Source organism: Pholcus phalangioides, unplaced genomic scaffold (genome assembly GCF_987345545.1).
Source record: "Pholcus phalangioides strain wild (caught in Gottingen) unplaced genomic scaffold, Ppha-v1.0 ptg000021l_1, whole genome shotgun sequence".
NCBI lineage: Eukaryota > Metazoa > Arthropoda > Arachnida > Araneae > Pholcidae > Pholcus > Pholcus phalangioides.
In genome coordinates this window covers 13,158,609-13,186,565 of record NW_028301614.1, presented here as the reverse complement: position 1 = coordinate 13,186,565, position 27,957 = coordinate 13,158,609, and the positions used below count along the sequence as shown (strand labels likewise).

The 27,957-nt window shown below is 41.2% G+C and overlaps 1 protein-coding gene across 3 annotated transcripts; it reads right to left on the bottom strand.

Moving 5' to 3' along the window:
- Positions 1-612: 612 nt before the first annotated feature.
- Positions 613-27,957, bottom strand: LOC149070661 (uncharacterized). Of its 3 annotated transcripts, XM_089249127.1 has the most exons (6): positions 27,436-27,691; positions 23,915-24,140; positions 13,436-13,579; positions 5,274-6,794; positions 3,144-3,392; positions 613-1,017 (listed from the first exon to the last, which is right to left on the bottom strand). In XM_089249127.1, exons 2-6 carry the CDS (start codon positions 24,102-24,104, stop codon positions 908-910), a joined length of 2,214 nt encoding a protein of 737 aa, XP_089105253.1. In that variant the 5' UTR covers positions 24,105-24,140; positions 27,436-27,691; the 3' UTR covers positions 613-907. The 3 variants fall into 3 exon arrangements, with proteins under 3 accessions (XP_089105253.1, XP_089105255.1, XP_089105256.1); XM_089249129.1 differs by lacking the exons at positions 23,915-24,140; positions 27,436-27,691 and adding an exon at positions 27,868-27,957 and having other exon boundaries at positions 649-1,017; XM_089249130.1 differs by lacking the exon at positions 613-1,017 and having other exon boundaries at positions 3,208-3,388; positions 27,436-27,626.

Sequence of the window (27,957 nt, the reverse complement as noted above, 5' to 3'; positions counted from 1 at the left end):
ACTTCGAATATTGATGCACCTAACATTGTAAACCTTATTACTTTTTATTGCCCACGAATCAATCTTAGATGCCGTAATCTTTTTTTATATTCCTCCATATCGTTCTAATGTTTCGAAAAATTCTCCGCTGTACCGATTTTTAAGATGCGGTAGTACTGATGATGAATATTTTTAAACTTTTATTTTGTATATACATGTTTTCATCTTTATCTTGTATTAATATATGCAAAATGTAACTGGACTTTTGCCTGTAGTTGGTAATTTTTTAAATAAATAAATAAAATAAATAAATTACTAAAATATAGGAGGTAGTAAATTGTAATACAATTGACACGGTTAAAAAGAAATACGATAAACATGTTGGGGTAAATCGAGAAGCTCTATCCATACTTAGAATAAGACAACCATAAGTATTCTTTATGGACATTGTATAGTATTTTATCATGTGTATATATTGATTATAATTTTTGTTAATTGCATTTTTAATTGGGTTGCTATATTTTTTTTTGGAAATATATGACATCCATATACACTCAGCCACCTCGTTGGGCATTTTGCCTGTTGTGGTGTTGTATTTGTATAGGAAAAGACCAAAGATCCTTATTTTTTTTTCAATTGAGTAATCTTTTAATGATACAAGAAGGGGAATTGAAGTGACATGTAGCATGAAATCGGTTGCAACCACAACTGAAGTTCCATCTGCGAGGCGATGAAACGTCGTTCCACAGTTCGTCGTTCGTTCAGATTCTCTTCGTCCGGTTCTGATACTCGGACCGGATGTTATTCTCTTAACGTTGTCGGTTTAAGACGACGATGGATGTAACATTTTATTTGCGTCGATTGTCTGTTCAGCGCCCTACTGCAGTACATAGGCTTATTTCGTCATTCGCTAAGTGACTTCGTATCTCTATCGGAGGTGACTTGGTAGGATGAACCACACTGCGGATGAGAAAGCCGATAAACCAGAAAGAAGGTAGAACATGCCGGTGTAGCTGCCGAGGCTGTCTCTGAAACAACCTAAAAAACGGGGGGAAAACATGCTCTCGTTACTTCGTGTAATTACGAATAAGTACCAGTAAGCTACCGAAACTTCGAGTGTTTTAATTATCGTATTCCATTAGCCGGCAGACATCGAGGGAGACTAGCATGCCAGGAATACCCATATTTTCCGGCGTGCCGCGGAAATTCAAGTCACAGATTCCGAAAATTTTTAACTATCTGGACTTTGAGAATCGGTTGAGGTATCCGACTACCTTTATTGTCACTTTTCTTTAAAATGGTTCTCGAGTGAACTTCAAATACATTTTTTGATAGAAAGTGTCTCGAAATGGTGAAAACAGTGACAAATTTTGGTCTATCTATTATATTTTCTATGAAAAAATCGTTTTTATGTCAAATTTTAGGCAAAATTCATGTGATATTCGAAACACGATTGCAAAAAATTTTATTAATGAAATGCTTTGTGACTTTCATAGTGCATTTAGCTGGTAATGTTACATGTTATGAACCAAAATTTAAGGCATTGCATGATATGTTCATAAGTTACACCAAAGTACGTGTGAATTTTTTTGAAATTTCATCCTACATTTTGTCTATAAAAACATTTTTATTTAAAAATATATGTGATGGACTTTAGATTTTGGTTCATAACCTCAAAAATATATAGCAAAATACCACATTAAAATTTCGTAAAAATTCAATGCATGAATTTTTACAAATCATGTCTCAAAGCCAAGTAAAATGTCAAAAAATAGCATTCTCCGTAAAACACGTTTAAATCTTTATTTGCGTATTACTTGTATGTAAAAACACAACACTAAAGTGAACGTAACTTTGATTCTAAGCATCATATAAACAAAACAAGGCCCGTTTTGGAATCACAACAAATAGGGCTTTTATAAAAAATAAAAAAATGAAAATCCATATTTTCTTCCAAAATGACGTTTTCAACGTAGTCGGATACCTTAAATTGGCTGATTTGAAACTTGTTCGTTCTTTGTATTTTAGGTTCCTGTGTGTTTCACGAGCTACACGCTGGAGATACAGTCGGCCCCGCTTAATCGAACAACGGATACCCCGCGCAAATGGATGAAATTATCACATAATGTTTTTATTGAATGAAACATATAACTTAATTTTCCATTAATTTCAAATAAGTTTTTAGAAAAAAAGGCCGATTTGTAATTTAACTCTCGCAAATTGTAAACATTTCTACTCGTCACGAGGTCCTCTGGTTGTGTCCGGGTGAGACCCACGCATTAATAAAACAAATATATCATTATCATTCCCAACCAATATGATAAATACTAAATCAATACAAAAATGACAAATTTAATAGTAAGGCCGGTATTACACTATAAAAGTTTGATAAAAGTCCTTTTATAAAACTTGAAAAATGTAGCCAATAAAGTCACCGGTTGCATTTTCTAAAATGTAACCAATAACCTTATTGGTTAGATTTTTCAAGTTTTATAAAAGGGATTTTATCAAACTTTTACAGTGTAATACCGGCCTAAGCCAAGTTCTACAGAATATGGACGTGAACTTGAAAATGATCAAATCTTTGAGGGGTTTCAGGGGTTTTATCTTATAGTTAATTATTATTATCCGTGCGTGACAGTTTCGGCTCCTCTCTGGCGTATAAGTCGCACCAGTAAAATAACTCCGAAAACTTCCCAGACAGATGAAATGCGTCAAAAATTGTGCCTCTCAGCCCAATGATTAGTGAGCTAGTAGCCTCTGATTGTGCAAGTCTGGGTTCGAATCCCGGTTCTTCGATGTCTACTAACACTAACGAATTTCCTGGACGGATCCCTTGGGAGTGCGTGACGTTTAAGTGAGTGGGGGCGTAGGTGGGATAAGGTGTCAATCCTACAAAATAGTACCCAATTGTTTACTTTGTCTTGTCCTGCCTATCCTGCCCTGCCTTCTTTCGCCCCACCTGCCTGGACGGTTCTCCCCACCCCCCCATGGCTAGTCTCATTTGCATTCCCACAGGGCACTTCAAGACATGTAAATAGCCATAATAGAAACTGAGTGGATTTGCCACAATGGTATACAGGTGTTCTTATACATGTGTGTGTTTTCTGCATGAGGTCTGACGAATGCTTTGTCTACTCTGTTGCAATGGAATCTCAACTCACCGATGACAACGGACACCAGCAGCATCGTCGGTGCGACGAGAAAGTTGTTGGAAGCGATCCATGAAGCCTGCTTGTCTTCATCGGAGACGTATTGAGCTATGAGCAACGGGAACATGGTCAGAGCGCTCGATTCGAAAACCCCGTAAACCAAGATGGTGATCATCAGTGTCACGAATTCTTCCGCAAACGATATCGCCGTCAGTGAGACGCACATCGCAGCGAAGCACACCGCCATGTAGTAAGGCCTGCCTAGTGCGAAAAAAGAATGCAAGCACATATTTGCACAACATGAAACACAGAATACGCGCTACAATATTTTACACGTTCTGTCTGCAAAATATTGATACACAGGGTCTTTTTAATTAAAGTTCCACTTTGAAATGGCCATAAAAGGAAAACTACAGGACAAAATGTTATTAAACTTGGTAGTAGTTTACAGGTCATGGGATTCAATTTTCCGCAAAAAAAAAGTTCAAACTTCACCACCAGCGGGGAATGGCGTTGTATGCAATATTGTAAAACGAAATGTACTCGTAACAATGAGAGCTCTGACGAGGAGGCTAAATTTTATAGCTGAAAAATCAAATGACGTATAAAGCGCATTTGCGTAATTCGAATTTGAAATGATCCTGCCGTAAGAAATGTAGCCATTGTGATTTTGCATAACCCCACAAACAGTTTCGTTTTAGAAACTATTAAAAATATCTTAAACCGATGTCTTCGTGTCCTATTTCGTTTAACAATATTAAATACAGCGCCATTCCTCGCTGGTGGTGAGTTCTTGAACTTTTTTTGTGGAAAATTGAATCCTATGACCTCCTGCAAACTATTACCAAGTTTGATAACATTTTTGTCCAGTAGTTTTTCTTTTATCGCCATTTCAAAGTGGAGCTTTAATTATAAAAACCCTATATATAGAGGGTGAGCGTGACCTGTTCTGCCAAACTAAAGATGGGGGGTGATGACAGACAGACGAGCCCAAGTGGAACATGAAACGCACTACCAGCCTGCCCATCTCGACCCGTTTTCGAGTTATGGTGGAGAATCGATTTCAGAAGAAAAATGCGTCAAGTCTGAAAAAGACATAAATTCGTGAAGTTTCTTTAAGACCTACAAGCAAACTGAACTCATATTTGGAAAAAGAGGAAAAATCCATCCTATAAGGCGAAACCATTTTGATCAGAATATCTGGATTTGATGATCAGCTACAAGAGCTAAAAGACTGGTGAAGTACGAAATTGAATTGCGACCAAAATTTTTAATCGCCCAAAATTCCGCAAATACCCTTCTTGCTCAACCGATCAAATTTACCAAAAACTTGTTCATTGCACCAGCTTTCAAAAGAGCCTACAATAAGCCATGTCAGTGTTCTAGTTTAGGAGAAATTTAGTTTTTTGTTTGGAATATACATCACTGAAATCAGCGTTGTTGAAATAGAAATTTTAGTAGATTTCGGCGGCAATTCGATTTTGCACTTTGCCAATCTCTCAGCGCGTGTAGCTCGCCATTTAATCCAGATATCCTGATAGGGGGGTAGACAAATGGGATTTTTTTCGGTAAAATCAAATTGTTGCCAAAATTTGTAACTACCAATTTCGAACTCCTATTTCAGTGATGTATTGCGAATAAAAAGCTGAATTTCTCCTAAACCAGAACACTAATATGGTTTACTCTTCCGTAGACTATTGCGAAAGATGGTGCAGTGGAAAAGTGTTTAGTAAATTTGACCGATTGTAGCTAGAATGGTGTTTGCGGAATAGGCGATTAAAAATTTTGACGACCATTCGATTTTGAACTTTGCTAATCTTTCATTGCAGCTCGATATTAAATCCAGTTATTCTAATGAAATTGGTGTCACCTTATAGGATTTTTTCTGTTCTTCCTAAATACAACTTGAACTTGTATGTGATTAGTTTGTGTTTAGGTCTTGCAAAAACTTCATAAATTTTGTTTTTCAAACGATGCATGTTTTACATAATCGACTATCCACCATAACTCGAAAACCTTTCGCGATATGACAGGGTTGGTAGGGTGTTTCATGTTCCAGTTGGGCTCGTCTATCATTCACTTTCGTTTGTCGCAGAACATGTCACGTTCACCCTGTATATTGTGATTAACGATCAAACTTACTCAAGTATTTCTTGTCGGTAATCCATCCGAAACAAAGTGTCCCGACTAGATCTGCGGATGACAGCACCATGACAGCGTAATGGACGTTGCGATGAGGCATTCCTATATCCGCGGCATAGTCCCCTATGACTGTGTACAAGCAGACCCTGACGAAGAAGTACAGCGAGTGCGTGACGCTTATGACGACGAACATAGGACAGGTGAATACATCGATCCAGCTGACGAAATAACCTTTTGTCGATTGTTCGTCGGCACGACTTTCGATATCTTTTAAGATCGGAACAGAACACTCGAAAGATTTAGCGTTACCCATTCGTAGTCCGTGGTCGTTGCGCCGATTCCAACCACTGGTCGCACCTGGCATGGCTCGCGCGTCATCCCACGGAATACTATCCCGAATATTTTGGCCGATTGGCCAAAAGTGGTCACCCATCTTCGTCAAGCTTCTGAATGGAGTCGAGGTTTTGGCGCTATCCCCCGAGTACACGATGTCGTCGCAGCTGGGATGAAGTTCATGGTCACTTTCCCAAGTGAAGGCTGGGTTTTCGTAGACAGCGCTCGTTCGTTCGAGATGTTGGTGGCTCCGGTGACTCTCTTGAGGTTCGGAAGTGTATCTTCGACGCCACTTTCTTGAGAGGCGGAAATCCTGGATTGAGCGTCGTTTTATGATGGGGAATAAAGCGTTCAAATCGCGATTCGTGGTTTTTGTGTCAAATTCTATGAACCCGTCCACTTTACCCACGGAAGAATGGACGTTGTTGTCAAATTGAGTAGAGGTGGTTCGCACCACTTTACATTTGTCATCATTAGAAATCCTGGGATATGATCCGTGATGGCAATACGAGGGAATCCGAACAATTTTGGCTGGTATGAGAACTACCTTAAGGTTGTGGACAGCAGGTTCTTTAGAATGGAAATCAATTACTGATTGCCCGCTCATTTCACTCGTTGAGTCGCTCAAATTTTTCGAAGAAGTGGAACCAGGCAAACTAAAATGACGGGCTTTGCGGCAGCTTCTCGATGGTCGTAGTCTCGAAGATAAGATCCGAGACAACCTCGCGCAAGCTTCGCCCGATGTCATCGCAGGGCTGCTCATCCTACGATTAATGGACGGCTTCTCCACAGATCTCCTCACAAAACTTCTGGAACTGTGGACGCGCAAAGAGACGGTGTCCACGGCGAGATCCGTTTTGTTCACCAACGGAAGAATTTTGCAGAAGCTGTCTAACTTCACGTTGTCTCTTATCTTAATTTCCTGTTGGACGTTGTCCGATTTCTTGTTGGAAGACTCGGGCCCGAACAGCATCGCTGCGATCACCGACTGCATAATAATGCCCGACAAGATCAGGAAAAGCCCTGAGAAGCCGTAGTTATCGAGGGCAAGTGTCACGACTGGAGGCAGGAGGAACGATCCTATGTAGGTTCCCGAATATGAGACCCCCGAAGCAGTTGACAGGTACGCGTCGAAGTTCTGGTTGATGACATGCGGGAGGAGCGTCGTTCCAAGACCATTGCCCAGTCCTGGAAAATATACAACGGATTAATTTTATATTAGTGTCTCCAGAAATCTCGATCCTATTAATCAATCTTATAGAAAAAAAAACTTCCATCGCCAAAAAACAATGTGCCTAATTATTTGTCGCATAGTAAATGATATACAGGGTGATTATAAAAAAGCTATCCCGACACATGGGCCCCTAACTATCATACCATTCACAGAAACTGAATGAAATTTTGGCATAAGGTATTTTGATGTATGCGCTCAAGAATGATATGGAAAACAACAGTGTCACTCTAACAGTTACGGTTACAGTGAGAAAATTTCGAAAATATCAAATGGCAACACCAAGTTTTTTGTATTTGAATGTGATCTCCATTGTGAAAAACCCTAAATAGCGTTCGAACGGCAACTGTAGCATGAAAATCACCGGCGGTAGATAGGCTAAAAGTGAGGACAACCAATAAGGACAGAGAAGCAGCATAAAATAAAGCATTTTATTGTGTTTCACAAATTTTCCACATGACCTCCTTCACACACGATGACACTTTGCATGTGGCAGATGGTGGATAGCACTGCAGAACGTACCATGGCAATAGGAATCTCTTGAATCGCAGTTCTGATGGCATCTTTCAAATCAGATGCAGTTTGCGGACGGTACTGATACACTTTGGATTTCAGATATCCCCACAGCCAGAAATCCATTGGTGTGAGATCAGGAGACCTTGGTGGCCACGGAAACGGGAAATGACGGGAGATAACTCTGTCACCAAACTGTTGACTTAAGACACGTTTGACTGAAGACCCTACATGTGGAGGAGCGCCATCTTGCATCCACACAACTTCAGATAGAGCATTTTGGCGTTGCAATGCGGGAATCGCGTAACGAGTTAACATGTCCAGATAGCGAGCACTCGTTACTGTACATGTTTGCAGATCACCGGCAGTAACCTCTTCAAAAAAGTAAGAGTCGAGGATGAACGTGCTCGTTATACCACACCACACAGTCACTTTTTCCTCGTGTAATGGACGTGCAAGCACATCATGTGGATTATTGTCTGCCCAGTGCACACAATTTTTCGAATTCACGTTACCAGTTAACGAGAAATGTGCCTCATCTGTCCATAGAATGCGTAAAGGCCAGCTGCAATCTTCATCGTACCGGATAAGGAATTGATTCGCAAAATCCAGCCGTAATTGATAGTCTCCCGCTTCCAACATCTGGACACGCGGGAATCGATACGGAAACATGTTTAGAACAGAGCGCAGAATCTTGCGGACAGTTGAATTCGGCAGATTCAGAACACGTGAAACACCGCGTGCACTTGCTGGACGAACTGTGCTTATCGTCTGATGAACTTCTGCAACAGCTTCCACGGGAACGGAAGGTCGTCCAGACCGAGGGCGATCGCATGTGCAACCAGTTTCTTCAAATTTATGAATCAAGTCCCGTACAGCTTTGACAGTGCACGGGCCTCGCCGTAATCCATGGTTTCTGCGGTAAACACGCAATGTCTCTGCGGCATTTTGTCCATTCAAGTAATAAATCTTTGCGATTTCCCCACGTTCTTTCCCTGAAAGCGGCATCTTGTTCGGAATGGCAGAAAGCAACATACGTGGCTCGCATTTCGCAGTGCCTTTTCTTTCACCTAGCGTGACGACGTCAGTCATGACTGTGTCTTACGTAGAACCCGAAATTTGCATTTCTTGGTTTCTTCTTCTCGTTTTGTGGAGGACTAATCAGGCTGGGATCTCAGCCGAAGAAACGGTGTGACGAATGAAACGAACATTAATGCTCTGGTGCACAGCAAAGTCCTTTTTCCTTGCCTAGCTCCGGGGATTTTCGTGCTGCAGGTGCCATTCCAACGCTATTTAGTGTTTTTCAGTATGGAGATCGCATTCCAATACAAAAAACTTGGTGTTGCCATTTGATATTTTCTCACTGTAACCGTAACTGTTAGAGTGACACTGTTGTTTTCCATATCATTCTTGAGCGCATACCTCAAAATACCTTATGCCAAAATTTCATTCAGTTTCTGTGAATAGTATGATAGTTAGGGGCCCATATGTCGGGATAGTTTTTTTTGTAATCACCCCGTACATACAGGGTGGATACTATCGACGCCCAATAATTACACACGTGATTCCTTGGGGAAAAATAATATGGAAAAGTGTTTTCAGCTTCTTTTTGTTTTTTTTTTTTTGATTTGAGCATTAAAAATTGATTACGTCACTTTCGAATCCTGCCGAATTCACCGAACGTATAACTTGGGTGTTTTTAATACTATAACCCTGAGAGTAATCAAGAAAGCTAAAGCTGTGCAACCCGTTTTTTTCAACTGCCCTTTCCTCCAAAAATTTGACCTAACAGTGAAGGAAAAAAAAATTACTTCAATTAACAATTTTTTCAAGAGATCTTGTTTGGCTCACATTTTACAAATCTGGAGATAAATTTGCCAATATAGTGGGGCAAAGGTAGCACACAATAACAAGGTTAACATCACTCTACACGAAGAGGGAAAAGCGCCAATCTTGAAAGAAAATAACTAAACTTGGCTTCTAACGGGATTGAATATTTTAGTTCATTTTCAATTAGTGGCAATCCTCTGCATGGGGATTATTATTATTTTGTGGGTGTGTACATGTGTAATTTGTTTGGCGCGTAACTGGCCGTTACAAAACTGACTCTCCGCAAAATTTCAAACTGTTTTAACTCTCTTAATATATTCGTATGATCGTTAAATAGAAAACATTTTTCGATATCACTTTTTCACAAGGAATCACGTGTGTAATTATTGGGCGGTCGAAAATATCAATTCTATATAAATGTTACCGTTAAAGTAAATTCAGTTATTTCATAAAACAAGCAGTTAAAGTGTAGAATATTCCACGCAATAAGTAAGATTAGTTATTCTATGAAATAACTGAATTATAATGTCAACATATTTTCAAAAGTCATTATATTTCCAAAAGTATCCGGACTTATTGGCCTTATATCGGCCTCCCTCTCCGTTAGTGAGATGAAGAAAATCCCTTGTTTTGACTCACTTACGTATCACAATCCGTTGCATTATCTCCGAAAAGAAGCGACACATCACCCAAAAAAAGCGGGACAACTGTAAATATTCATTTATTTCAATTGCTTACGTGAACCCTTTGACAATATTTTTCTGTCCCATCCCCATTCCTTTCAGAAAATTTTTTTCTTCATTGATGCATAGACTAAATAAATAGCGAATATTATGTTATTGCAGCCATATATTCGCTATTTAATAATAATACCCTTAAACTGGTATTACACTATAAAGGCTATATAAAAATTATTTTATGAAACGTGACAAATGTAACCAATAAGCTTACTGGTTATTTTCTTCAAGTTTTGTAAAACAGATTTTATAAAATTTTTATAGTGTAATCCCGGGTATAGATAGGAAGCTGAAGACAGTGAACAGAGATTGAACTATTTCTTCTTTCACGCTCTCACGAAGGCCAGGATTACACTATAAAAGTTTGATAAAAGTCCTTTTATAACAGTTTAAAATTAGTACCAATAAGATCATTGGTTGGATTTTCTAGAATACAAATACAAATACAACGCCACAACAGGCAAAATGCTCAACGAGGTGGCTGAGAAAAAGATGCCCATAAAAATATGGATGTCATATTTCAAAAATACAGCAACCCAATTAAAAATGCAATTAACAAAAATTATAAACAATATATACACAAGATAAAATACTATACAGTGCCCATAATGTATTTATGGTTGTCTTATTCTAAGTATGGATAGCTTCTCGATTTACCCCAACATGTTTATCGTATTTCTTTTTAAACGTGTCAATTGTATTACAATTTACTACCTCCGGGGGTAAGCTATTCCATTTATTAACAACCCTATTAGAGAAAAATTCCCCCTGCGACACCATAGCCTTGCATTGTCCCTCACCAATCGATAACGGTGTCTCCTTGTAAAATCTGTCGATTGGCGGTGTACTAAAAGTTCATGGTCCATCCTATCCATCCCATTGAAAATTTTGAACACTTCGATCATATCTCCTCGATACCTGCGTTCATCCAATGTAAAAATATTCAAAAAATTAAGTCTCTCTTCATAACTCAAGCCCCGTGTGCCAATAAGGACACGCGTAGCTCTTATCTGCACCCCTTCAACCAAGTCTATGTCCCTCTGTAGGTATGGTCTCCAAAACCTTACAACATACTCCAGTCCAAGACGAACTAAGCATCGAAAAAGCGGAAGAATGACTTTAGGAGAACGCGAAGAGACCTTTTTGAAAATGAGATCAAGCATTCTATTCGCTTTTTTGACCACCGCTGAAAAATGTTCAGAAAACCTAAGTCGCTCGTCAATGAGAATTCCCAAATCGGTGACCCTAGTTGCATCCGGGATAGTGACACCATTCAACTCGTAAGAGAACCTTGGGTTGTTCGAACCAAAATGAGCGACCTTGCACTTATCAACGCTAAACGTCATGCTCCATTCATTTGCCCATGCTGCAATCCTGTTTGATTCCCGATTACCCCCATTAGTTTCACATCATCTGCGAATTTGCTGGTAATCCCATCGATACCCTGATCGAGTTTATCGATAAAAAATGGAAAAAGTATGGGGCCAAGGACACTTCCTTGAGGAAGTCCACTTGTGACGTCTGTCCAACCAGAGAATTTCCCGTTCGCCATAACTCGTTGCGACCTATCTCTTAACCACGATTCTATCCAATTCAGCAAGCTGCTCCCAATTCCAATGTCGTGTAAACGCTTCAAGAGTTTACAATGTTGGACACGATCGAATGCCTTCTGGAAATCAAGGTAAAAAACATCTACATTTTTTCCCTTACCCAAAGCCTTCGTCACGTGATCATAGAAGCAAAGGAGGTTAGTTACACGTGATTTCCCCTGCCTGAACCCATGCTGATTATCCGACTCCAAATCGAATATCATTATCTCCATTAAAAACCGACGCGAAAAAGTCATTGAAAGCACTACACATGCCTACATTGCTCTCTAACCTAGAGCCTCCGCCAACTGTCCCCTTACATCCATTATTGACGTATCGAAAAAATGATTTTGGGTCAGGGCCAATGTTATCTGCCAACCTAGATTCAACTTCTTTTTTACTATCCCTTATCGCTTTCTTCAACAGTCTTCTTTTATCAGTAAACAATGATAGGTCACCTCGTCCACTTTTATACTCTCTGAATGCTCTTTTCTTTTCAAGATAAAGGTTCGGCACGCTATCCGTGAACCATAGAGGGTGCGATGTACAAACACGCTTTTTTCGAACAAAGGGTATGACGTCGTGCAAAACAGAGGACAGCTTCGTACTAAATTCTTCCCATTGACTTACCACCCCTACTGATTCCAACCGGTCTTTGAAAACTTCCTCTCAAAACATCAAAGTTAGTTCTCCGGAAACAAGGAACCAGTCTTTTGTTATCAACCTTACCCGAGGAAAAGTTACAGTGAAATCTGACGATACGATGATCACTGGAAGAAAACTCTTCCCCCACCGAAAAATGTTCAATTAGATCCTCAGAACTAGTAAGAACTAAATCCAAAATAGCAGTACCCCTAGAATGTAAATAATAATCTTATTGGTGGCATTTTTCAAGTTTTATATAAGTACTTTTATGAAACTTGAAATGCAATTAATAAGCTTATTGATTACATTCAGCAATCTTATTAGTTACATTTTTCAAGATTTATAAAAACTTTTATAGTGTAATATCGGTTTACACTATGAAAGTTCTGTGACAAAAATCATTTATACAACTTTTATTCAAATTTTTGTTTTGTCTTTTAACAAAAATTTGACCACTACAACTATCATATTTCTTTGACAAACTTATTTATGAAAGTTCTTTGATAAACTTTGAGGTGTAATATTGGCCTAAATAAATAGTGAATATTATTTTATTGTGGCTACATTACATCTTTAGGCTGGGGTTAAACTATAAAAGTTTAATAAAAGACCTTTTACAAAACTTGAAAGAAAAAAAAACCAATAATCCTATTGGTTACATTCGCTGGAATGCAACCGATACGCTTGTTGTTATAAGGGGCTTTGGGAGGAGGTGCGTCTCTTTTCCGTGAGGTGGCGGAATATTCCTAGACACTTGATATTGGAGGGGTTTCCAATTAATGCACGAAACTACGGAACTTAAAGAAAAGGACTTTATTTCGAAGCACGCTCAAAACACACAACCTTCCAGGATGGAAGCCACATTCCAACTCACGCTCTCTTCTCTTGGAAGATAGATTTTCTCTTCTCACCTTAATTTAACAACGTATAAACAAACAAAACGCATTATGTTATATAAGGCCACAGAGAGTTAGTTTGGAAAAATAGATTCGTTGCATTGTTACATTTTTGAAGAAAAAGAATTTTTCTAAAATTTTATAGTGTAATCCCGGTCTAAGAAGTACTACCAAGGGCCTATATAGTGTGTGATCAGCAATAGATTTTGCTAAATTCTCTTAGATAAAAGTACCATTTCCCAAATGTAATGGATATCAATAGTCAATTATCAATTATCTTAGAAAATTCGGGGAATGCCATTTTCACTTCAAAACATGGAAGGCAGATGATGATTGATGGTAAACGAAGCATTCGCACACAGTGCTGTATAGAAAATCTGCTACTCACCGAATAGGAGACCCCAGAAAACAGTCGCACGAACGATGTCCACGGCAAAATAACACAGGGCGACGCCGATGGATGCCATTGCGCAACCGACGAGAGTCGTTGTCCTCATCCCGATACGCTCCGCGATCAATCCGACCAACGGACCTGAATGAACCAAAGTATGAGTAAAATATACAGCACACGTGCTGCTTTATTATATACTGTAGTAGTAGTGAAATGCACGTTTCTGGGCCGTAGAAGCTTCTCTCTATGGGAGACGTCGCATTTCTCTACTACTGGCAGAAAGAATGATTGGAACAATAAAAGAGAAACTTTCTCCGTGCTTTTACGTACAGAGGATCTTATAAATATTTTTTACATCGATATATTACCAAAAATCGTTAAAAGTATAAATGAGATTCTGTGTCTTCACAAAACATACTTGCTGTAAGATAAGTTTTTCTCCCCGCATGACTACCGAATAACAATGACTCTAAATATGCCTAGTAAACATAATTACCATATAATTGCAGATTTGTTTATCATTCATAAAAACTTGCATAGTAGAGAAATGCGACGTTCTCTTCAACTGTGTGAGACTAATGTGCTCACACAGTTGAAGAGGTTGATAAACATTTATCTCTTCAATTGTGTGGGCCTAGTGAAATTTTCAAAAATCAACCAACAAAAGCCTCGAGAGACAGCACAGCTTTTAGAAAGCTTATGAAAAAAATAAGTAATGTTTATATAGATTACTTGCACTTTTAGAAGACCTAGTAGTTGTCTCGCTGTGTATTTCCTGGGTCGTAGAAGCTTCTATGGGGAAGTAGTAGTGAAATGTGACATATTAGTTGAGAAATGCGACGTTTCCCATAGAAGCTTCTACGGCCCAGAAATGCATATTTCACTATTACTACTACATATTTTGCAGACCTAACAATGCTAACTAACAAACTAACCGAACGGTGAACCAGTCCACATAAATCTAACAATGCTACTGTATATGTCGGAGTTGTCAGTATAAGCTACCTATTTCATCATCAAAAAGTGGATCAATGCATTTAGGTAGACGCACCGATCCTGAATATTACCAACTAGGTAATGAAACGTTACAGCAATTGGATACATGCGTGGATTTAGGTATTGCAATGAGCCGCATTCTGGATTTCACTGATCATTATCATGGCATAGTCTGCAAAGCTAATAGAATTTCATATATGTTACGTACGGCATACCATAAGTGTGATGCGCATACGTTGTCATATGCTTTCTGTGTGTGCGTTCGCCCGACCCTGGAGTTCTGTTCGCAAGTGTGGAGCCCTTACAAAATCAAGGACATACAGCTCCTCGAAAAGCCACAGAGGTCGTTTACTAAACGAATACCTGGCATGAGCGGTCTATCTTATTGCCAGAGACTTCAATTTCTGGGTTTACACTGACTGGAATGGCGTAGAATCACTGCAGATCTGAAGATGTGCTACAAACTAGTCCACCAAAATGTTTATCTACCATCGAGAGAACCTTTCTTTGAGATCATAGACAGGCGAGTTAACCTACGTAGGCATCGCTTCCAAATAAGAATACCAATGGCTAGAAGGGATTGTTTTTTCCACGGATATAGATGCCGTGTGGCAAGAATATGGAACAGTCTTCCATCAGAACTTGTATGTGCCTCCTACGCAAGATTTGCTTCCAATATTGGGGATTTCGACCTGGCTCCGTATGCGAAGTGCTTCCCGTACTGACTATTATTATTATTATTTTTTTTTTTTCTTCTAGCATAAGTGCATTTCATGCCTTCTGGGGTTATTGTAAATAAATAAATATTCATGATGCCCGCGAAGGATTCACGCGGTTGTTTTACCTCTAAACGTATTTGTGTTGTGTGTGGTGGGGCGACACCTGGAACCGACAGCGCGGGAGTTGCTAGACTTGGCGGACGGTCCGCAGCACAGGTGGCGATAGACATGAAAGGGCACGACAATGAAAGCTGCGGGGGGGGGGCATGATGATGATGACACCATTTCATATATATGCATTAGATCAGTCGGTTCCGTCATTGACGCTGGCCTCCCTCACCCTTGTATCGCCACCCATGGCCCACAGGCGTTGATTCAGGACGATTTAGCGGGAGAGATGAATTGCGTAAGTTCGTTGGATCGTACTGTAGCCCTTCGTTACAGGACAGATGCGGCTTCTTGGGAGGAGCGATCGTTCCTATGGCTCCTCCCCCTCTGGATCCGCACCAGATTGAAAATTTTCAGCTGCGAATGTAGGAAAGCAGATAGCTTCATTTGCGAATGAAGTAGAGGCAGGTATCTTCAGCTGTGAATGAAGCCGAAGCAGATTTCTTCAGTTTCGAATATAGTGGAGGCTGCTTCTAATGGAGAGAAGACAGACATCCTCAGCTGCGAATGAAGCCGGAGCATAGGTATAAAAAAAATATAGTATATATATTATAGTGGAGGGAGTTTCGAATGGGGAGAGAAGGCAGACATTCTCGTCTGCGAATGGAGTGGAGGCAGGCGGATCTACAGGTTGATGTGTCGGAGAAACGACTTTTTGTGCAGGTGCATTGGATCATCCCATATTATTCGGGGCGATCGCCGCCCGTATGCATTATGGATATACTTTTGAACAATTTGAACAATTGCGACACCACTTGGCCATGAATAACACCACGTCATCGGAGGACCATATTGATGTCACCAGTGTCCACAGCTCGCAACTTTTGAATGCTTTGGACTTATCCGGTGGACCTGGGACACATTCATACGCAACACGAAACTGCCAATCTATATATATAAAATTGATTTTCTGTCTGTGTGTGTATGTACGTTCTCTATACAAACCTACAATTTTAGATCGATCGTCACCAAATTTTGCATATGTACCAAATGGGACCCGACTTGAACGATAGGCTACTTTAACATTTCGTCAGAGCAGGGCAAGTGCCCCAAATGGGCAAAAAACTGTCGGGCAACAATGGTTTTTGGGCCTCAACAATCACTTTCCGAACGTTTACATTGGTTACCGTGGTTCCCTAGCAATGCGTTTCAGACGTGTTTATGCCTTTACAATAGCTTGCAACTTCTTCAACGCTGTCAATATATGTATAATATTTATGCCTTTATAATGGTTTGCCACATTTTCAATTCTCCCAGTAATGAGGTTTTTTGAATGACGTCATAATCATTATCAGCATCACTTGAGGGTAAGGCAAAGGATGATCCCCATAGAAATCAGTGTTAAAATTGCCGGTTTTACTGCAGAAATGCGGAAATTTATTGGGGTTTTCTGCCACATAAACAAATTAACAAATTGTATTGAATTCGCGATTTTTGAAATATTGAGTTCGCTTAGACATACGAAGCCCAGAATATTAAATATGAAGTAATTAGCCAGACCTACTTTTGAGTTGGATATTCATGCAATAACATTGATTTTAACTTTCCATTTATATCTTCTCAAGCATGAAAATTAATGTTTCAATATTCAACTGCATAAATTCATATAGTTTATAGGTTGTTTTAAAATTAATTATGGGCCCATAAAGTGCATCGAAGAAATTCCACAGCTTTAACTAAGCATTTTCGGAAGCTTAGACAGGCAGATGGATAACTTGAAGTTCAAAAAGGGAGGGGGGGGGGGGAGGGAAATCGACCTAACTACCTAGCGCCCTTTAAAAAAGGAAAAAAATTTTCACTTCTACGTTTCTTTAAATCTAGATTTGTTTATTTCATGCGTCGCGCCGGAAGTTGCCATATTGGTTAACTTGGACACGGTTTGCATGTCCATCAAAGAAAGAGGGAGATATCACGTGATCCAAAAAGCCTCATTAAAGAAAACCCGGGCAACGCCGGGTAATATAGCTAGTGTTCAAATAAGACTGCTACTCCTCTTTACGGATTAGTTCCCAAGAGGAACTTCCTAAAATCAACAGTTCGTGCTGCAGATGCCGTGACTCCGGCTTTGCATCCCCAGACCCAAAAGAACATTGAGCCAACTTCTGTGGTAAAAGCGATCTTAGGTGACCAAAAAACGAATGAAACTCTCGATGCTGATGGCTCCTATACGTATGATGCTGCGTGGAACATCTGGACACTTTAACTGATCCCCGAAGAGATTCGTTGGGCAGATCCCATCACCGCCTGCCTGTCAGTGATCATGAACACTGTCTACAGTGCCTGCTAAAAAACACCATAGATGCAATTAAATTGACTTGGAATCTCGTTCGAGACACCCGAAAACTCTCCTCGGGAAAGGTGCGGCGCAAGGTGTCATTAAAGGATCAAAACACTGTTCGCCGTCTTTTAGTCGACCTGGTCATGGAGATAGTTGGGCAGTCAGAAACTCAACCCTCACCTACGAAGAATTCTAACGTCAAAAGTAGATCAAACAAACAAAACGAAGAATTCTAACGTCAAAAGTAGATCAAACAAAGTAACCTCCCCTGGATTACGGCGCAAAATGACTCAAAAAGTCAGCGATCGTGTAATGGGCCAAACTAGCACGCAACGTTCTCCAATCGTATCATGTACGAATGAACTTCGGTCGGATTGTATTCTAACGGTCGCTTTGTGTTACGAAAGTAAGCAGTCAAGAGAGTGAATCAGCGAGAACATAACATATTTATTAGTAGAGACACTCAAACTGATCATCTGTCAGTGTGTCGAGTGAAACTGGTCCACTTATTGACAAAGAAACTCAGACGTTCTGGGATCATGCTCCGGACGTGGACTCACCAGATCGGGAAGATTGTCTCACCGACGAGCGGTAACAGAACTTTCAATTTGTAGTAGTTTCCCAAAGTGATACAGAATATAATGGTACGGGACCAGACGTCCCTCGAGAGAGGAACGCCTGTGTTAGCCGAACGACGACAGTATCCTCTGAACTCCCAACCTCGATATTTTACGTTGAGGATAAGCTGGAACAACGAAACCAATTACCTTGGGAACCTCCCAAACCTCAGAGACAACGTAAAGTAAAAATTGACAGGTCTAGGCAAACGAACAGTCCCTCGATAGAATTTGAAAAGGTGGACGCCTGGCCACAACTGCATTCGAATAAGCAACTGAAGAATGGCACTGCGCTTCCAGCTGAGAAAGTGTTGTCACCTTCCTCCCTTGGATCAAAGAGAACGTGGGCAGAAGTTGCAAAAATGGGGGACAGTTGCCAAAAGTGGTCCAAATATCAAATATTATCGGGCAGGCGGCTTGCATCTGAAAGGACGAAGGAAGTGGACATCTCCTCGCTACACTTGTCAAACCCAGTGGAATGAGATGTACAAGCTGAGGTTATTTCATCGCATGACGTTAACGAAAAAAGACAATCCAACCCACTGTCTTGGGCTGAACGATGTGAAGACTGTGACCGGACTATGAAAGGGACTGATACCGTAACAACAACACATGGCCGTAAGGAACTGAGAGAAGAACTTCAGGGCTGTAAAAATAGTCGGCATGGCAAAAACACTTACGCAACAGAAACCCCCCAGGCTCGTCACCAGCGAATGAGCTACCTACACAACACTAGCAGCGGTGAGGCGAAATTAGATTCTTTCAAGTTATATAGACGTAGTCAGGTACAACACGCAGAAGAACAGTTGGCTCAGCCGTCAAGTAGGGAGGCCACAAACCCTCTGAATTTTTATGCTCAAAGAAATGTGAGGAGGTCTGATTATGATCCTCATGGACGTGACTGTTATCCACTATACCGACGGAAACGCATTACGTCTGACCATTATACATTTACTTCCGACTATAGGAACAGTACACTGGGTACAGCGAGGGAACACTTTCGACAATACCAACGACGAAGAAAATACCATCTCTCACAAGGAGTAGTACGTGAGGAAAGGCGGGTATATGTCGACACACGTGAACTCGGACGCCATCGCCATCGGAACTGGCAAAATATACGAGACGTATCGACGAGACGAATGCAGATGACCGGGTATAGTCAACCGGTCAACACTCATATGGACAGAACGGGCAGATGTGTTGACTGTGTGTTCATGAATATGGCGCAAGACCTCCGCTTTAGCACGGACCACAGGTCGAGGAGCAGAGAATGTCCCAGTTTTCTCCTCACAATAGGCCTGCGGTCGACTCACCAGTTATTGAATCAGCGACACAGAGATTGGTAATGCGTAACGCTCGAAGAGAAAGGTGTAACAGTAAGTTACTAACTATGGGCCTGAATCTGGGCAATACATGAACACGAATCTGATGACGTCACATTCGGCAAAAAACAACCAAGTAAGACACGGACTTCGTCTCCTCCAATTAAACGCAGCAAAGCTAAGATCTGTATCGAACATATGGAGGCTTTCGTAAGAGCACAGTCAGTAGATGTGGTTCTACTTCAAGAACCATGGCAAAATAGAGGTCTTTTACGTGGTATTCCACAATCATGGCAGTCGTGGACGGCGCAACTATGCAAAAGTGCTATATTAGTCCCATCCACTCATATTAGACCGGCTACGTACAAGATCGGCCGCCACCTGGTAGCTGTTCAAATAAGTCTGCAGGGACGTGAACTTATAATTGCAAGTGTCTACATTTCTCCCTACGAAGAAGTAGACGAAGCCATAGAGGAGATGGATGATCTTTGCGAGTCAGCACCAGGTATCGACATCATCTTCTGTGCGGACGCAAATTGACATTCTTCGTGGTGGGGCTATCGAGAGACGGATCCAAGAGGGCGCGCGATGCAGGAATTTCTCACCAGCAGGAACTTGTTTTTGCTTAATTCTAGACGGACAAGACCTACCTACGAATTTTATGACGCAAAAGGATGGCCAGATCTTACTTTTACTTCGTCAGAAAATATTTACAGGCGTTCCGATTGGTCAGTAGGTACGGAAGATTCGTATAGTGCGCACAAGTATATCCATCTACAACTCAACATTACGCCTAGATATCAAAAACCCACGAAGTGTAGAACTACCGCAAGACGATTAGCAAAGATCAGGCCTGCTACAGAGCAGATCTTCATAGACCTCCAAGAACAACTTCACATGGTTTTAGACGAGGATCAGGTTAATGCATGCTTTGATGCCTCGGGCACCAATGCAGCGGCTGAAAGAACGATGTATCCAGCAGGTGTTGGGCTATGCACAATCGCGTATTACCGCTTCTGGAATTGAAATGGTGGACTGATGAATTAGCAACTTCACGCAGGCAACTTCGTAAACTAGAGCGTCGTTTCATTAAGGCCAAGGGTTATGATAGAGGACAGGCGAGGATGGAGTTTAGAAAATTCAGAGCAGGGCATATTAAGGCCGTAAACAAGGCAAAAACAACTAGTTGGATTGCCTTCTGCACAGAGGAAAGCCGCCCATTTGGACAAGCATACAAATCTATGTTCAAAACGAAGCGTCTACCACCACAGGTAATGATGTCCAACGGTCCACATACTGGTGCCACGATACTGGAAGCGGCCCAAGCACAATTGGAGGAGATTTTTCCGAACCTCCCGGATACTATAAATTTGACTCCATACACGCCATCTACGATTATGACGGATCCACCATTCACTTACACGGAGATCAATCAAATAGTCAGAAGACTGAACAATAAACGAGCTCCGGGGATTGATAACATAAATATTCCTCTTTTGAAAACCCTAGTCGAAGCCCATGGTCATGTTATCACAAATATCTTCAATAGTTTAGTCAAGTTGTCGGTGTTTCCAAAGTGTTTCAAACGTGGTAAGGTCTTGCTTTTCCTGAAGAAAGATAGGGATCCAGGGGAACTGCAGTCGTATCGTCCGATCTGTTTACTCTCTACAATGGGTAAAGTCCTAGAAAAATTGGTGGTGCAACGGATCACCTACTATCTAGAGAAGGCAGACTACTACTACTTCACCAAACACCAACTCTGGCCATATCGCTATATTGCAATTTACTGCCATTAGTGAGATGAGTTGGAAGTGAAGGCGCTGTCTATCGGTGGTCGCCTCGAGTTCTTTAGGGAAAATATCTTATCTATATCCTCCCTTAGGTTCGAACCCGGAACCCTGACAACAACCTTCACGGTGGTAGACGAGCATCTTACCACCATGCCACTCGGGCACCAGAGAAGGCAGACTGCCTTAGCCCAAGACAGTTCGGATTTCGTACAGGTGGCTCGGCAGAAAAAGCAATAGCATCACTGATGGAAGAGATCACGACTAGACATCGACGAGGTCAAGTAACGGCCATAGTTTCCATAGACATTTGCGGTGCTTTTGATTCGGTCCGTCACGAGATAATAATCAATACTATACTAAAATTACCGATTCCTCACAATCTCATTTGTATAGTGGAAAACATGCTAAAAGATCGAACGGTTGTGATGCCAACTGATGGAGGAGACGCGGAAAAGCATCAGGCCATGGGCTGTCCTCAAGGCTCATGCAGCGGTCCGCTACTATGGTCTATCGTGCTTGACTCACTGCTGAAAAAGAATTGGGGACCGGATGTTTATGTCCAAGCTTTCGCCGATGATCTGGTCTTTGTGATCTCGGCGAGAACTCCCAACGACATTGGCAGCACTGCGGATTCCACGTTTGACGAACTGTCGAAATGGCTAGAAGATCATCGTCTCAGCATGGAGGTGACTAAAACTAAATTACTATGGCCACACTCCAAGAAAAAGCGTCCCTGCATAAGAATCAATGGTGTTCGACTGCAAATATCTGAATGCATGAAATATCTTGGAGTGCATATTGACCATCAGTTCGAATTCACGACGCATGTGGCGAAACAAATTGATAAGGCTCAAGACACCATGCAAAAATTCAGACGCATAGCAGGTCCAAAGTGGGGTATACGCCAAAAAATTTAGGTACATTTTGTAGAGATCGGTTGTATAACGGCAAATTTCATACGCAAGCGCCATCTGGTATCAAAACCCGACACAGAGACTCCGTAAATTACTAGATGTTGCCCAACGTCTGTTCTTATTGTATGTAACTGGTGCATACAGAACTACGGCCAATGATGTTCTGTATACTGATACGGGAAACCCTCCGCTCAGCCTATATGCTGGAGTCGACGGTTGCGTCAAGGGAACAGCATCTTTCAGGCGAAGGTTCTGGCCATACTAGCTGCAGTAGAATGGGCGATTAAGCAAAATCAGCAGACGACGATATACCTGACAGCGCGTCTAGTATTAATGCGATTCGTGATCAGCGCACTCCACATGAAAATACTCGGCGAATACGCAAGCATTTATACAACCATCCGTCTATCAGTATCAAATGGGTCAAAGGCCATGCAGGAATAGCGGGGAATGAAATTGCGGACAGATTGGCCAGAGATGCTCTTAATCTCCCAACGGAAGAACAACTCTTGCTACCACGCAGTCACATCAAACAGGCGCTAAAAAGTGACCTGTTACAAAAGTGGCAACAGCTATGGGACAAGAATGCACATAAAGATGCCTACAAGATACAGAAACGTGTCCGGTGGAATGGTACTAGACCAAAGGTCTAGAGAGAAAGTTATTATGATAACTGAGCACGGCCCATTGCCGACGTATCTAGAACGTTTTAAGAAATCAGACAACGCCATGTGTGCTTGTGGTGAGATTGGATCTTTATGGCATTACCTGACATATTGCCCATATACAAAAAAATTTCATTTTGGTGCTATTCCCGAAAACGGTCGACTGTGTTTCAAAAGAAGAGTTTTGAAGATCCCTATGAGCCTTGCTCGGGTGCGGTGGATCATATTGTTCCTCGATAACAACTTACACCGCATACATACTAAGAAAACTGGAAGTGCGCGTCTGAGCGGTGGGAGCGATGACGAGTTCAAACCGGCAAGAGCCCCAGTGATTGATCTTAAGATGAAATATGATCTTCGACCACGTCGGCGTCAAAACAAAAGTAACTGATAAATGGAAAACAGAAGCAAGTTCACCTGCAACGAGGCGATGAATCAAGTCATTGATGGCAAGGACGAATTAAGTGTGATTTACTCGGCTATATAGTGAATTGTGCTGATCTTAGTTCACCCGGTGACGACTTGCGGCCAAGACGATGATGATTGCGACTAATTCACCGTGATTCGAAATTTTATATTCCAAGATTATCGGCAATCATTCGATCCATTGGCGATTACTACATTCTTATGGGATGAACGGCTATACACCACCATCTTATAATCCCGTTTATAATTTTGATTGCCCGTTGGCGTTGATTGTTTAGATTTTATTTTTGTTATATGACTTCAGGAGTTGACGATCAATTTTTATGTAAATTATTTTATTTTGCTGCGTTCGTCTGAGGTGGTCATGTTGTTATTAATAAAACTTTCCGCACACACCTATCCTTCGGGAACGCTTCGATATCTCTCTGAGATGGGAAGTGGGGTGTGCCGGTCTTCAAAGGTCAAAAGTTGGAAATGACGCATAATACGGACTGGGTCAGCGTTCGGTTAGTAAGTGTACATGCTATACAGGCAGGAATATTTCAGGTGAAGCCTTAAAAGCAGGAAAACGAACTTACCGGATACGAACATGACGAAATTGCAGACGCTGAAAGGTAGAGATGCCATCGTCCGGTTGACTTGGAAGTTGTGTACGAGGTGTACGAGTAGCATCCCGGACAGCCTGGTCGTCCCGTGAAGCAAGCAATGGCAGCAACAACAGGCAACGGCTATCACCCAACTACGACGTCCATCCTTCTTGGCGACCATTTGGTCGCTTGATTTCACTTAGAACGCACCGAAGAACTGATGAGAAAGACAACTTAGTCAACTAATCATACCTCTCGATAACAGACATCCGCGGGATGGAAAATTCTTTCCGCTAACAAGAAGTGACCATTAATAGGTAGTGAAAAATACAGGGTGTCATAAATTCTTAAATAGTTTAAAAATTCATAAAAATGGGTCGTAGGAATTGATATATTTGAATACGGTTTGTGCAAAAAAGTTATTCTCACGAAGGAGGATTTTTTCTGACTCAGAAAAAAAATCCTTACTTCGTAACAATGATTTTTTTTTGAATGAATGAATGTTTTACGCTATTGCTGAAGTTGTTTTACCTCAGTCACGAGTCACTGGCTTTACGAACGTTTTGGGCACGAAAGAGATTGAAGAAAGTTTCTGCGAAGGAATACTGCGATTATCTTTCGTGTAGCGTCCTCTACCGACAAATAAATAGTGTTAATAAATGGAATAGCTTACCCCGGAGGTAGTAAATTGTAACACAATTGACAAGTTTAAAAAGAAATACGATAAACACATGTTGGGGTAAATCGAGAAGCTATCCATACTTACACTAAGACAACCATAAATGCATTTTATGGGCATTGTATAATATTTTATCACTCATGTGTATATATTGTTTACAGTTTTTTGTTAATTGCATTTTTAATTGGGTTGCTATATTTTTGAAACATATGACATCCATATTTTTATGGGCATCTTTTTCTCAGCCACCTCGTTGGACATTTTGCCTGTTGTCTCGTTGTATTTGTATAAAAATTGAGGTAAATTTTTTTCTGTATCATCCCCGTTCGTGAGGATAACTTTTTCGGTACCAATTCCTTCAATTTTTATGAATTTTTCAACTCTACAATAATTTACAGGACACCTTGTATATTTGTTCAACAGGATTTTAAAAGTGTCCGCTATTTGAGGTTCACATGCGTCTGATACGGCATGCATATGTACATGACAGGGTTATGAGCCGGAATCTTCATACTGTGTAAATTCATACAACTTAATAGGATGTATGTGAATTAAATGAGTAATGAACGAGTTGTACATATTTACTGTAGATTCCCTTGTGAGACATCGCAAGGCGAAAAGAGTTGGCAAAGACCAGCTTATGATCCTGGCTCTCTGGCACTTTGTCGTGTTCTGTCTATTAATACTTTTCTGCCGGAATAGATTTCATGAGCCCTGCGACTTGGCTGGAGGTTTTGCAGTGTGCATCCCTCTTTTAAACTTTAAATACGTTGCAATATTTCATGCAACTTAATGTATATTCTATGTATATTCGATAATATTTTATTGCACACGTACAGTAATTACAAATAACTTTTGTGCAAACTTAATTTCCACCCTCCATGGCTTCATTTGCTCCATTTAAACACCGAAATTCCATAAGGTCCAGATTTCCCGAGGTAGGTCTGATTCACGTGAGCTCGGATAATTTGGGTAAAATCGACACACAGGGTGTAATATTCACTTTAAGATGATTCGGTCCTAATTACTCAAAATTTCACCATTTTTGTCGCACCACGGTCATTCTCTGCATACGAGGGCTAATTAGACCAAACCCTACAATTCATTGCCGATTCCGAACGGCAGCGTTATTATATTCACTGAGGCCGAGAGATTGGTGCGCTAATCCCTCACAGTGTGGGACTTCCTGCGGTAGCAATCTTTTTCTATGTGGTCATATTGTCACCGTATTTGTTGTACCTCCGCTTCAGCAAAGTTTCTGACAAGGACGAACGGGGTATCGAGCTCGCGACACCTCTAAACACATTCTTTGATTATTTTGAGCGAGAATCTTATCGACCTGAGCTTCCCCCATAATTAGGTGCTTCATCATATTTTACTGGGAACAAAATGTATGCACCGCTCACACTCCTAGCGGGAAGTCAGTCTTCCTGATTCGTGATTCATCCATCCACTTGCTGTCACTAACGCTCTCACTCACTCATTTGCTCACTCACGAACCCTGACTCACTTGATCATCCCCTCACTCACTTTGTTGATGAATTGTCATGTCGGTGGCGGTAAATTTTCCGCACACGGACTGAAATAAATGTACTCGAAGAAAAGTCGGGGATGGTTGGTGACCGGAGGTGCATATATTAGTTAGCCACCTGTGGACTACACAAATTTTATACAAATAAATACAAATACAATTACAACGCCACAACGGGCAAATTGCCCAACGAGGTGGCTGAATTAAGAACATCATGGATCCCCGAGCCATTTTTTTTGGAGGACTTCCTACTACTACTACACCACACCCCCTTCCCGCGCCCACACCCCTCCGCCCCCGCGGAACCCCCCAACGAATCGGTACATGCGGGAATGTGCGTGTACGTGTAGTGAAACCTGACGTGAAGTTTTTGTTGTTTCTCTATAATGCTTGTTATGTGTAGTGCTGCCATCTGCCACTAGTTTCTCTAACTATGAGTGAAGTGTTATGATTGAATGATTTATCGTTGTAGGACTGCTGCTCTCTGTGGCGAGACTTTTTAACGGGGAGATCGGATCGCATTTGCGCCTTGAAGTTGGGAACCACAGAAAACCAACTTCAGCCGACCACCACTGTGGGGTTCGAACCCGGATCCTCGCATCGCGAGTCCGTCACTATTTGCCGCCCTTCTACTTGCTGGGTAGAAGGCTCTATTTTTCTTGACGACTTATTCCTCTCAGATTTGCCGCCATATGCCATAGTCCCTACAAATACGCCTCTGTCTCTGAATCACTCTTTGTGTCACTCACATTCTTGTACACTGTTTTGGATATTCACATTCTTGTATACTATTTTGGTCACTCCAACGCTCACACATGATCTAGGTCATTTTTGATAACTTCCATGCTCTCACACCATCTAGGTCACTCACTGATCCGATCCCTTGCTCTCTGGGTGATTTTTTCGGTCATTCGTTTTGGTCATTCACTGGCCTAGTTCCTCGCTGTCTAGGCAGAGGTGGATCTATGGTTTTACCACCTTGGGGGGTATACAAATTTTACTACCACTCATTCCTCAAATTTTCCACCTAGACTTATATCCCGCTATGCCCCCCCCCCCCCCCCCGTCGTAAATAAGCCACTGTTGGTGACTGCTTTCTGGTTTTGATTTTTTTTCTCTTAGGTTTTTAACTAATCATTTTCGCGATGAAGGCTGCGCAGAGAACCTGCAATTAAGGAAACCCGGCTTTAAAATTTATGCCATACGTTTCGTGCGCTGTGCTTATTTGATCCACGCGATACCACATGGACACAGAGCGAAATCGAGCCTACGCAGAACTGAACTAAAGGATTTCTGACCTACCTTTTTATTAGGATCTCGCTCCGGCTCCAGAACGGCCTTCTAATTATTATTATTTTTAATTTTTCACCCTGGATGGGCATCGAACACACAAAATCTTCCCCGTCTTTAATAGAACCTTCTCTTACGATATACATGAATCGCCATTCGTTGTTTATCTACTTCAGGCCTTTCCTTGCATGGCCTTTCCACGAGCGAAATCAATTTCGCAAACGAAACAACGACGAAAAACGGGCCGAGGCTTCCCGAAATTTAATCTGTTTTCATCGAGATCATCATCATCCCACGCTATGAAAACAACATGCCTCGTGGGATTAAAAGCTCCGCAAAAAATATAGTAAAAAAAAAACAACTATTTTTTCGTTGTTTTTGCGAGAAAAAAATGTGAAGAAAACAAGCGGGGAAAAGGCCGAGGAGGGAATTATTGGTACTTACTATATACCAGGTACCGAACACGAGCCCCGACATTAAAAACATCAACACGAGTGAAGTTTCAAACAATTACAACATGACCGTGATGGCGTT

Excerpts from the sequence above, each read along its gene's own strand:
- LOC149070661 (XM_089249127.1), bottom strand. The coding sequence starts at position 24,104 with ATGGTCGCCAAGAAGGATGGACGTCGTAGTTGGGTGATAGCCGTTGCC. Across the intron at positions 13,580-23,914 it reads TTTCGTCATGTTCGTATCCG|GTCCGTTGGTCGGATTGATC; the intron begins GTAAGTTCGTTT and ends TGGTTCATTCAG. Across the intron at positions 1,018-3,143 it reads GCTGGTGTCCGTTGTCATCG|GTTGTTTCAGAGACAGCCTC; the intron begins GTGAGTTGAGAT and ends CCCGTTTTTTAG.